This window comes from Acomys russatus, chromosome 14 (assembly GCF_903995435.1).
Source record: "Acomys russatus chromosome 14, mAcoRus1.1, whole genome shotgun sequence".
Taxonomy (NCBI): Eukaryota; Metazoa; Chordata; class Mammalia; order Rodentia; family Muridae; genus Acomys; species Acomys russatus.
The window spans coordinates 33,751,688-33,763,881 of record NC_067150.1 but is presented as its reverse complement, the minus strand read 5'-3'; the positions used below and the strand labels follow the sequence as shown (position 1 = coordinate 33,763,881).

At 48.9% G+C, this 12,194-nt stretch overlaps 1 protein-coding gene across 1 annotated transcript in view; it reads left to right on the top strand.

The window, feature by feature from the left end:
• The first annotated feature begins 1,888 nt into the window (after positions 1 to 1,888).
• The window catches only part of Sorl1 (sortilin related receptor 1), a 162,733-nt gene continuing 152,427 nt past the window's right edge, over positions 1,889 to 12,194 (top strand). Inside the window, exon 1 of the mRNA XM_051156240.1 lies at positions 1,889 to 2,257. Within this exon, the coding sequence (XP_051012197.1) occupies positions 1,973 to 2,257 (285 nt within the window). The 5' untranslated portion in view covers positions 1,889 to 1,972. The remainder of the gene's footprint in view (positions 2,258 to 12,194) is intronic.

The window sequence follows — 12,194 nt, the reverse complement described above, 5'->3', positions numbered from 1 at the left end:
CATTCGAGGAGTAAATTAACCGTGTTCGAGCATTCTTGCCAGTTTTATAGCATTGAAATTACAAATCCAAATCAAAATGAGCAAGTAGCCGGTCCTGCCCTACTAATCCTTCCATGCAAATCACCACCCGAAGCTTAAGCCAGCAGTTCTCAGGGCCAGACTACTTCTCCTCCTTCCACCCAACACTTAGAAGACACGTGGTTGGTTTTGTTTTCTGCCAAGACTCTAACTCATAGAAGGCAGTTCTTATTAAATATAGCTTGAAGACCAATCAATAATTAAATCACAACAGGGTGTTCTGACTGTAGGCTGTTGCTTTGGTTTTCTACTGGGAGTCAAAGGGGGCAGAAATGCTGAGGACCTCTGAGTGAGTTCACATCCAGTAAGTAGGTAGGGCTGGTTTGAAGGGTCGTAGGGGATGGCAGTGGTTCGTTTAGTGGCTTTGTGGGGTCAGCTAGGTGGCTCGGGGATGTTGTTAAGAGTAGGATAATAAGAAGACGGGTGTGGTAGCACTTAGGGAGGCAGAGGCAGGTGGATCACTGTGAGTTCGAGGCCAGCCTGGTCTACAAAGTGAGTCCAGGACAGCCAGGGCTACACAGAGAACCCTGTCTCAAATAAATAAATAAATAAATAAATAAATAAATAAATAAATGGCAACATCTGGCTGGGAGGGGTGTGGGAGGTAGGGAGACTGCAGAAAGTCTCCTATGTGCTGGAGTAGGGCAGTAGAATCCTGGATTAGGGAGGTGCAGAGACTTTGGCTTTCTTTCTCAGGTGACATAAACAGTCATATTTTGGGGTTCAGGGTTATGGAGACTGAGAGGGAAGGCCCCGGGACATGCTTCTGGTGAGAGCCTTTTGGTGTTTCACCTCACATGGGAAGCAGAAGACCAGCTGGTGCTGGTGAAAGGGTTACAATGAGAGAGTATCCTTGCTGTGTGAGGACTGTTTCCGGGTGTGTCAGCGTAGCCACTCTACCAACTGCTCTTGGGAGAACAAACAGACTCCGCTGAGAAAGGCAGGAGTCCCTCTCAGTGGATTCATATTGCACCCACCTCTTTGCACCAGCACAAATGACAATACACTTCAGACAAGGGGACAACCCCACTTCATAGCACCACAGGTTCTGGCGGGTTGCAATGGCGGTGTTGGTTGGAGGAAGGCACTAGATTAAGCTAACTGGAAGGAACTTGAGTGACAAGTCATGCCTTGGTATCCATGTGTGGAGGGCCATGTTGCCTAGGCGCGGAATAGTCCAGGTGGGGGAAGCGTAGCCTAGGTTTTACTGTGCTCTGCTGGACCCACAGGGCAGTTTAGCTTCATCAAGGGTAGTTTGAGCTGTGGCCACTTCAAATACATTTCTGTGCCGTAGTTGAAACCATGTAAGTTTCACAAACCCGCAGGTTCATCTCAACTTTTGTCGGTGGTGTGCTCGCGGCTAATTCTGTGGTTTGCAGCCCTTCACTGGAAGTGGGCATGAGGCCAAGGCCCAGGAAGGTGGTCGAGTGGCTGCACAGGGGGCGGAGATTGGCGGCGGTTTTTGCGACCAGGGTACTCCCAGGAACCTGCAGAGTAGCTAACTCACCAAGGGGAAACCGAGCACGGCGCCCACGCAACTCTTCACTGCGGCAGGGAGGGCGAGGTGTCCGCGCGGGGGACCACGGTGCCCGCAGGCGGGAGCTCCTTGCCTTGACTTCCCCATCCCAGGGGGCGGGGCTGCAGTCGCGGCGAGCGGAGAAAGTGCGCGAAGGGGACGCGCTGCGAGCGCACACGTGACGGCACGGCGCCGAGCAAGCGGGACCTGGTGGCTGCTGCGGCCGTGGCAGCAGTGGCGGGCGCAGCAGAACGGCCCGGGCGGCTTGGAACCCCGGGAGCGGCGCGCGCGGCCCCGGCCCTGGCCCCGCGCTGTGCCGGCGCGCGCTGCACATTCTCTCCTGGCGGCGGCGCCACCTGCGGGAGCGTTAGCCCGAACATGGCGACACGGAGCAGCAGGAGGGAGTCGCGACTCCCTTTCCTATTCGCCTTGGTCGCGCTGCTGCCCCCCGGGGCTCTCGGCGGGGGCTGGAATCAGAGATTGCACGGTAGCTTCGCACTCTTACCCCAGGACCAGGGCTTCTTCGTGGTGCAAGGCGACCCGCACGACCTGAGCCTGGGGGCGCACGGGGATGCCCGGGGGGCGAGCCCGGCGGTCAGGAAGCTACTCAGGACGCGGCGGAGCGCTGCTCTGCAGCCCCAGCCTATCCAGGTGTATGGACAGGTGAGCACTTCTGCAAACCGCCTCCTTTCAGCCCCTTTCTCTCCCAGCACCTCCTCACCCCCGCACCCATCCTTTGCAGTCGCTTCCCAGGTGCAGGCACCGCTTGGGGACTTCCCGGCTGGCATGTTTGTTTCCTCTCTTTTTCTTTTTCTTCTCTTCTCCCTCTTACATCACACGAGTACGGCCGTCAGCACTAGGATTGCATAGATCTTTTCCTTCTTCCTGTCGATTTTAGCAAATGTATTCTAGGTAAGTCGAAGGGTGCAGCGCTTGTCTTCCTCAGCCTGTATGCAGACTAGTGTAGTTTCTGGCAGGGGTACGGCATCATATTTACATTTGGATAAAAACGGGCATTTTCCTATTCATCCCGCTCCCCCCTCGCATCCTATGGCAGCACGGGTGAGAACCCTGCAGTTGTAAAGCACTTAAACAGAATTGCAGAGAGGGCTTTCCACGGTTACCCTCATGAACCCCAGTAAAGGTGGGCAACTCTCAAAGATCCACGATTGTCCCTTGTGTAGCTATTAGATGTGTGCGTGTGAGTTTGTGCATGAATGTGTGTAAGGTTGGATTATTATTTTCGTAGGGGTATGGAGTACCACCCGAACCCCTTTCCTTCCCACACCTTCAAGGTAATGGCTTTATTTTAGATAGAAACTATCTCTTATGACACTCCAGGATTTGAGAGGACTGCAAGAAATTTGGTGGGCTTATTATTCGTTAAAGGATTTATTTCTATCCAGGCAATGGGTTTGTTGGGTTATAAGTAATACACATTTTACTCATGGCCCCACTGACTGTGAGGGATGCAAGCCAAGTTTGTCACTTAGTATAGGCATTGGCAGAATTAATTTTGCCAGTGTAATGGTCTCCTCAGAAACTCCCGGTCCTTTGGTTTAAGATTGACGTCAGCAAAACTAGAAAGTCGGTGGGAGAGAAAAGGTGGGCCCAGTGGAGGTGAGAAACACAACCGCTTCCCAGAGTGCTCGTTTCTTTCTGAAAGACAAATTACATGATGCGCCTGGATTCTGCCTTTCCTCGCTGGTTTTGGCTATAGCAAAGTCTTCCTTCAGGCCATGCAGAGAGTTTAATGATCAACTCCTGCAGCCAGAAAGCATCTCATAAAACATGCCACCCTATAGTGTCATGTTTGGTAGGGGGCTGGGAGGGAAGAGATCCAAGCTGTGAGAGGTGCTATGACTAGCCCAAGGTCACACATGGAAGGGCTGCGAGTGCTTCCGTTTTCCCCTACATGGTCTTACTGACCTTTGGGTGCCAGGGAGTCACCTTGTCTCCATTCAGGGCTTCCTTAACACCCTTGTTCCAAAATAAAATAATCTGTTGGCTATGAAGGTAGAGGGGTGGTGGTGTGTGGGTAGGAGAGCTCAGGGTAGGAATGTATACCAGATGACCTGTAACTGCTTGGGGCATGTGCGTGTGCGCGAGTGTGCGTGCACGCACAGGGCTCACACTACTGAAGCCCACCTCCCCTGTTCCTCTTGGGGCCCAGGTCCTTCTTCCCCCTCTTAATCCCCATCTGAAACTTCCTTTTTTGTACCCTGGAAGTTGGCAAAATTGTTCTTAGCAGGCATGCCAGCTAGGAAGTGATGGGTTTGGGTCTCCCCAGCCTGCCTAGCTCTGCTTTGTTGGGGTAGGGAGGAGTGAGGGGACAGTCCCTCTGGGAGCTCAGGTCCCCTGCAGACTAATTTTGGTTGAAAGAGGCATGTTTCAGTCTTTGCAACATTCAGGCAGGTGCCGTTTCCTTCCGCCTTCTTTGGGTTTGGTGTGTGAAAATCTCCCAGGGATTTGGAGCAAGCTAGTGATGAACTCTGTTCTTGTTGGGAGCGACTCCAAAACCCTCCCTTTGCTTTCATGTCTCTAGGCCAGGCAGACTGGTTCCACTGAAGGATGCAGAGCCAGCCAGCAGTTGAACTCTGGGAAGGAGGAATTCCCACAGAGCAGTGAGGATCCCTCACTGAGGCTGCCTTCCTATGCCCTTGTTCCCAGTCTCCCCAGGTTAATGAAAAAACAGCATTAACCTTAGTTGTTGAGGAGGAGTGGAGTCAGATATAAGGAAGAACTTCGAGGTATGAGATTTCTACCACAAATTCTGGGGTGGTGCAGACCCTTTAGACTGCTAGCACAGTAAGCAATGGTTCAGTGGCCTGAGCCTCTTCTCTGGGTCTCTGGAGGAACCCACGTCTATTTGGAATCACCTTTGTAGCGAAGGTGGCTATGTGCCTCTGTTTTTCCTGAGTCAGACCCAGATATGAATAATGCTCCCCCCGCAATGCATCCGGATGCAACTGTGTTATTAACTATATGCTCATTTTAACTCTTGCCATGCGCTAAGTTATATAAGTTCCCTTTGATTTTTAAACTCAAACAATTAGACTGAGCAGTTGTCCGAAGGGAGTGTGTTTCTCAAAAAAGAGGCTTGAGAGATCATTGTCAATGAACAGGTGGGGATCAGTACACCTGTGCCCCCTCAACCAGCCCTGAACGTAAAGCGGCATGCTCCCCTGGCTGTGTGAGGCTTTGGACATGGAGTGATAGTTGGGGGCAGGGAGAATTAGGTCCTCTGCAGCTTCTTGTCCTTGGGCCTTGGTGAAGGTAAGGAGGTCCAGGGAACGCTTGTCAGGGCTGGAAGCAGAATCCAGGGAGGAGATGAGAAGGCCCCGAGCTTCAGGATGGAGAGAAGGATGGTTTCCCAGGGAAAATTTGGCTGAGAAAAGAGCCTGTGTTGGCATGTCACATTGGGGCATCTCTTCTTTTACCTTCCTAACTTTTGGAGTGAAGATTTTATTATTTTGACCATATTCCTTCTTAGGATTTTCTTTTTAGGAAGGTTCTCTAATATGAGGAGACTGAGTCTAACATGATCACCCAGAAACATATTTGTAAGAATGGAGACCAACAGACTGGATGGATATTAGGGCTTTTCTACACAAGTTCAAATTTTACAAGCAAAGCCTAGTCTTAAACAGGTCAAATTAAAGGGGGAAGACAGCTGCGCATGGTGGTGCACACCTGTAATCCCAGCACTCTGGGAGACAGAGGCAGGCGGATCTCTGTGAGTTCAAGGCCAGCCTGGTCTACAAAGTGAGTCCAGGACAGGCAAGGCTACATAGAGAAACTCTATCTCAAAAACAACAACAACAACGACAACCACCACCACCAAGAAGGAGGAAGCCATAGTTTTTAATATATACATATATATGATTTTAAAATATATACAAATATATTTAATTAACATATATAGTAAAAATTGTTTTGTTTTGTTTTTTTAAACAGAGTCTGGCCATTTAGCCCAAGCTGGCTTGAGATTTACCATGAAGCTCAAGCTGGCCTCTAACTGGTGATCCTGAGGCCTCTGCCTCCAGAATGCTGGCATTACAGTAGGAGTGTGTTGCCAAGCCCAGCTTAGCCCCTAGTTCCTGCCACACTCACTTCTTGTCTGCTCTTTGCCATCACTCTTGCTTTGCCCTGTTACCCAAAGGTTTTCCTCAACTCTTCTCTTTGCTTAAAGAACCCTTGTTCTGGTCTTCAGTACTCCAGGACCCTTCTGTTCCCGACCCTGTGAGAACACTCTTAAGCCTGCATTCATCCCTCACTGTCCTGGGTTATAATTAATGCCTTGTCTCCCTGTGTGCTCCTTCAGGGCCAGGATTTGGTCCTTCTCTGGGTCTCACTGTATGGGGGACCCTTGATAACTATCTGTGGACCAGTTTTGTACCTGGAGGAAGAGGCGTAGAAAGTATATATACAGTTATTTATTAGCAGGACCATGCGGAGCCCACACACTGACAAAATGCTTTGGCTCACTCCATGGTGCTGAAGCCAATGGGGTAGGCCCTCGGGAGGGTAGCCCTGTGCTACCTGGGAGTTAATTCAAATAAAGACCTATGATTCTATTTTTTATAGCATCCTCCCTTTTAGGATTTTCATATTAGTTTTTGCTAATGGAATTTTTATTTGGTGGGGGGGGGGAGCAGGGAGGGGATCCTTTGGAGTGACGCACAAAGCCGGACACGATTTACAGGTTTATTTTGCTTGCAACAAGCTCTCTGTTCATAATTCCTGCATTTTAGAGGACAGAGAGGATACAGTGTCCTGATTTGAGACTAAAAACAAAGTGTCCGTTACAGCATAAGGGCCTTGGACAAAAGGCCTCCTTTGGGGAGAGAAGACTATTTGGCTCTCCGTCGCTCTGGTGTTGATTCTTACACGATATGCTTACTTGGGAAAGAATTGGCCTGTTAGGATGTTTGACCTGCGTGCTTCCAGATGAAGACGAGAAGGCAGCATGTTGCCTGTTCCAAGCCGAGTTCTGCGTAGGTAAAGACCTGGCTGGCGTTTTGGGTTGCTGAGGGATGTGACCTTGGGGGGGGACACCTCCTGTGGTTGTGCCTGGGTCCCTTCTATTGAGTTCTGGGCGGTGTCTGGCACTGTTTGGTTCATTGGTAGCCTGGAACAGTAGAGGCTTTGAGGTAGAAGGGATGGAAAAAAGAGACACTGAGAAGTGAAGTGATGGGGCGAAAACTCTCATACTGTGTTTCCTTAGCCTTCAGGAAGTCACCAGTGCTAACAGAGCCGTTCATATGAAGGAATGTGTGGTAACAGGTGAATCCTTTCGAGTTCTCGTGATTCAGGAGGCCCTCCTCAGTTGGCAACTATTGTCGCCAGGTTTCTGTTATTGTTTCCTTACAGAAGTAGTCCAAGTCTATACAACATGAGTGCATACGAAATCAAGTTGTCAGCAGTCTTTTGTTACTCGTAGCCCTCGGTGTCGTGAATAATGACATTAATGAGGTTAATTTAATGGGAAAATGAGATTAATTTAAACTCTAAATATATTTTTGGGGGTGGTGACCGTGGACAGTCAGGATGTCCCCTGAAGTGTCACATACAAAATAGATGATTACTCCTTTTCTAGGCCAGATGGAATGGTGCTCTTTCCCGCCTTCCTCCGCTGGGCCAAGGGGGACAGTACAGCACAGCCCCCTCAGAGCTTGCAGAGGATCAGCTGCCCCTGAAGAAGTGGAACCCCACTTTGTGAGGGCATAAGAATATAGGGACCACATTACAGATCTTAGCCTTGTGTTCCTTTTGACAATCTTTCCATCATTTTCTGTAGGATGAAGTTAGTGATGAGCTTAATAAATTGCTTTGAGACCTGGATCCATGAGGCAGATCCTAGCAGCATTGCATAGCTCAAGGCCAACAGCAGATGCTGTGGGACCATTGCATTCTCACCTGGAGTCTCTTCTTTAGAGATTGCTGGCACCTTTGTGGCATCATTGTTTTAATCCCAGGGCAACCAGAGGTCAAGCTTGTCCTGCCCAGGCCGTTGTAGACACCTTCAGGGGCAGTCTAGTATTTCTGAAAAGCATGAAATATCCAAACTAATTTATTATCTTTTGTATATATTTATTTAGCCTCTCTTTTAAAGCATCAGTTTACCTTCTTAATTAAATTTTGCTCAGGTGAATATTAAATGAGTTTGCATTCACTGAGTTGCTGATAGGGGAGATGGTCTTGCAGATGTATTCAGGGAAAGCCAGTGTGGAGTTTAGAATATTTGACAATTATGGATAATTGATGGTTGACTACACAGAACTATATTAAATCTGGAGTGTTACATGAACCCTTCCTTCATGTTTTCAGGTTTAAATTAATGTGACGGAAAGGAGAGTTCACTTTCTCTTGGTTTGAACATTTGGGGATTGGTATTTCTCTGGAAATTGTCTGGGGTTCCATTGTTTTCTTTGTTAATGAGAACACGGCCTTCCTGTGCATTCTCCAGGTAGGCCAGGATCTGCTGGCAGATGGCATATTCAGTCCAGCCACGTACATGCAAAAATCAATTTCCCTCAGTTTAAAATGAGTCACAGTTAATTTCGACCTAATTTATTGGTTTATCGACTTGCCAACCTTAGGCCTTCGAAGAAGTGGCCTGGGTGGCCTTTTAGAACCAAAGCAGCTGATGATGCCAAAAAGCAGGGAAAGCAGAGTGGGCTGCTGGTCAGGGTCAAGGTGAGGGGTGTATCCTATGTTACCTTGAGACGCTGGAGAGCAGGCTTCATGAGAGTGGAGCTCAATAACAGTCATAGCTATAATTGTGAATTAAGAGTAATTACAAAGTTCAGGTATCCACTGGGTAATTTGTGTGTGTGTGTGTGTGTGTGTGTGTGTGTGTGTGTGTGTGTGTGTGTGTGTGTGTATGGGGATGGTTCTGAGGCTTGAACCCAGTGCCTTGCACATGCTCAACACATGCTTCTCTGTGAGCTATACCCTCAGCCCTTGAGCAATTGCTAAGCATAGTGGTGACTCCAAGCCCCATCCCTGGTGACTGAAGACCTGAAATCCTTCTTCACATGGTTTTAACGAACATAAAGCTTAATAGCCACACATGGGCCCTGGCTGTTGCTGTCCCGCCTGCTAGCACACCTCTGTTTGAGTAGAAGGAGAGACTGAGGCATCCATCTGAGCTGGAGGCACCCAAGAGAGAGACTTATCATAAACAGGGAAACAAAAACAAGAATTGAGGGCTTTGAGCAAACCCTAAGTCTTGGAGGCTGCTGGCTGCCAAGTTGCAGTGGCTAGGGAGGGCTGCAGGGGCCCCTGGGGAGGACAGGTGGACACTGTATTCATTTTGGGGGTTTGCCTCTGCATGGTTGCCTCCTTCCGTCAGGCTGTTGGAAGGCTGACCCTTTCGACAGACTCATCAGACCTGTGCACCTTCTCTTGTGCTGTGCTCGTGCAAACAGCCCTGGGCTACTCCGGCTGAGCCGAGGTGTGCAGATCCGGTCGGTTCTCTGTAGCAGTGAGTTATGAACAGTGCCTTAACAGTGAGGCCACCTCTTCACCCCTGTCCTCTGCTTCCTATACTCTTATTGACTTCCCTCACTGGATCTGGGCCTGTCTTTCATTCCTTTGACCCTTCAAGCTGGCACAAAGACAAACGATGGAGGCGTGTGGTCTTCATCACTGCATCCCTCCTACTTCCTCTCCGGCCCTTTAACTTAGTGTGCCATTGCTGTTGTTGTTGTTATTGCTGCTGCTGCTGCTGCTGCTGCTGCAGGCTCTTGGCTTGGAAAATCAGGACCCTTCAGGATGATTTATCTCCAGGCCCCTGAATTAGATTAAAAATGCAGCTACGAATTCTCAGAAAGGCAGGCTGATGTGATTATATCCCAAATCTGAGTGGCAGACAAGGGCAATAAAAAGATGTAGGATATCAAATGCATTTTGTGCCATGTAGAGACCAATGTACTGTGGTACCCCTCCCTTGAAAAGAAAAAAAAAAAAAACCCATAACAAAACAAAACACCCAAAGATACCTGCTAGGGCTTTATTTATTTTGAAAGAAGACCTACCTGTGGTGTGGAGAGCTTTTTTCTCAAACTGCTGACTAAAGAGAGGCCTGGGGAAGGCCACTGGAATAATTTTTATGTAGGTAAATGCCAATGAGGGTTATAGGACACTAAGAGTACTTCATCTTTCACCATCCTTTGTAAGAGGAGGGATAGTGTCCTGGTGTACACACACACACACACACACACACACACACACACACACACACACACATGCCCCAGGAACCACTTGGGAAAGAACTTGGCTCAGAGTCTGTCACCCTGGATGCTGGTTGGGCCTGGACCCCATAGAAGCTTGTTTGTCTGTTAAGTGAGCTGTTCGTGGCAGCTCCAGCTTGGGCACTCCTGCCTCCTGGGAAGGTCAAAGCTGACCTGCAGGGGCCAGGTCCAAGGATCTCAGAAGAAAGGAACCTTGATTCTAGGTGGTGGGGATGGAGTGAAGCTGGGTGAGCTATCTGGAGGCTGAGGCTGCTTGAAGGAATTTGAGTATTTGAAATCTGTGTCCAATTAATTGAGTAACATGACACCATACCTAAGATTTACCTCATCTGCGTATGTTTAGTTCCCGGGAAGCCTCTTGCTGAGTCCTTCTAAAATATATATCTTGCAGTTAACTGTGCATGGAATTTGCTGAAGTTGGCGAGGTGTGCTGGGGTGGAGATGACAGGGTTACTACGGAGACCAAGCAGGAGGAGAAGCACTAGGTGTGGCTGGGCCACGGTTGAGGAGAGGTGAACAGGCTGTTGAAACAGAGTTAGAGAATCAGGCAAGCAGAAGAGAGGTTTGGCCAGCCCCTGTCACCAGGCTGAGCCCAGGCCATCTCCTGTTGCTAAGATAACAGTTGGTCTTCCTTAGCTTTTGGGGCCGAGATGCCATCTTCTGGATTAGTCATCTTGCTTGTGGGTTTTTTCCCCCCCTCCAGTATGGAAAAGCAGCTGCCAATGAGGGCTCAGGGTTAATTGCTGTGCCTCTGGGGAGTAGTGTCACCTCAGTGGTGTTATCTTGGGATATGGACTTTGGGCTACCCCAGCTTCCTGAGCTCTGCTGTCAAAGTAGGGGGGAGGCTTCCTAAAATGGTCACGAGCCACTAGATCAAGAGTCAGTGAAGTGTGTGGTGTCTTACTATTGGCCCTATGGCTTGCCTTGCTCTTAGCTCTCTGTTCCAGGCAATGGTAAGTTTCTATGTGGCCGTTGTGGCTGATTTGGGCAGAAAGCCATTTGGACCTGAAAAGAAATGATGTCTATGCATGGTGAGGTTTATGAAACACGTTCATGGTTTATCTCTGGTTGGTTTCTTGCAACAGTCCTGTGAACTTTGAACAGTTACTGTTCCTCTCCATCCCCAGATGGACATGCTGTAGCTCGGAAAGAGAGCCGGCTTTCCCCAGGTTACACAGCTAGTGGATTGTGGAGGCGAAAGCCCAGACTGAGCCTCGGACTTGTTTCTAATGTATATGACACCACTGTCTCTCGTACCAAGGGGTCCTCTTGGGTAGGGATCCACAGCTTGCTTCCTCTTTCCTTTTCCTCCCCCCTTTCCATCCCTCCTTCCTTCCCTCCCTCCCTCCCTCCCTCTCTCATAATCTTTCTTTCATCCTTACCTTCATTGGTGAGATCCTTCAGTTTCCTTCCCCTAAAACCCATAGTTCTCATATAATCCCACCTCTCCTGGGCTCTCTTGGCCACACTGCTGTTTTAACTTTTTCAAATATGGTAGCCTTTGGGGCTCCTCCTCCTCCTCCTCCTCCTCTTCCTCCTCCTCTTCCTCCTCCTCCTCCTCCTTCTTCTTTTTCTTCTTCTTCTTCTCCTTCTTCTTCTTCCACTTCTTCTTCTTCCCTAGCTCTGTGTGTCTCTCTCCTGACCCAGCCTTCCATCCCTCACTGCTCGCTCCCTCGCTTTGTTTTTATTAGCTCCTCCAGGAAATGCTGCTCTCCTCTCCACATGAAGTCAGGGCCTGTGTTTGACAATTGGAGTTTAAGCACTCATTAAATTTGTTACTTGGTGCTTTTTTTTTTTTTTTTTTTTCCTCTACTAATTTAAGAGAAGCGAGGCAAAACGGAGAAGTCTGGTGCCTCCCGAACACCTAGTGTAGCATCTGGATTACAGTAAATGCTCAATAAACATTTATTGAATGAACAAAGTAAGCAGCTATTTATAACAAAGCTTCAGAGCCAAACTGGAGAGCTGGGGAAAGTGGGTGGTCTGGAACCTCACTGAGAGCAGTAGAAGTGCCTTTGGGGGAAGTGGAAGCAGGAGGTTTGAGAGTTCAAGGTCAGCCCGAACTTCATGGTAAGTTCCCCGGGCAGCCTGGGTTGCACAGCTAGACTCTTGTCTCTAAAGGAGTGAGTGAATGGCTTTGGGTTTTATAGGGAAATCCTCATAGAAGGCAGGTGAACCACGGCTTCTGGTGTATGCTTTGGGGATGCTTACTGTGTTTGTATGCCTGGCGCTGAAGATTTTGTGTTTTGTCTAAAGGCAGCACAGAATGTTCTCTGTAAATCTCTCAGCAGAGCCTCTCCAGTTAGCAGTTGTTTGATGTTCTCTGAGCTTCCTCTGGCCTT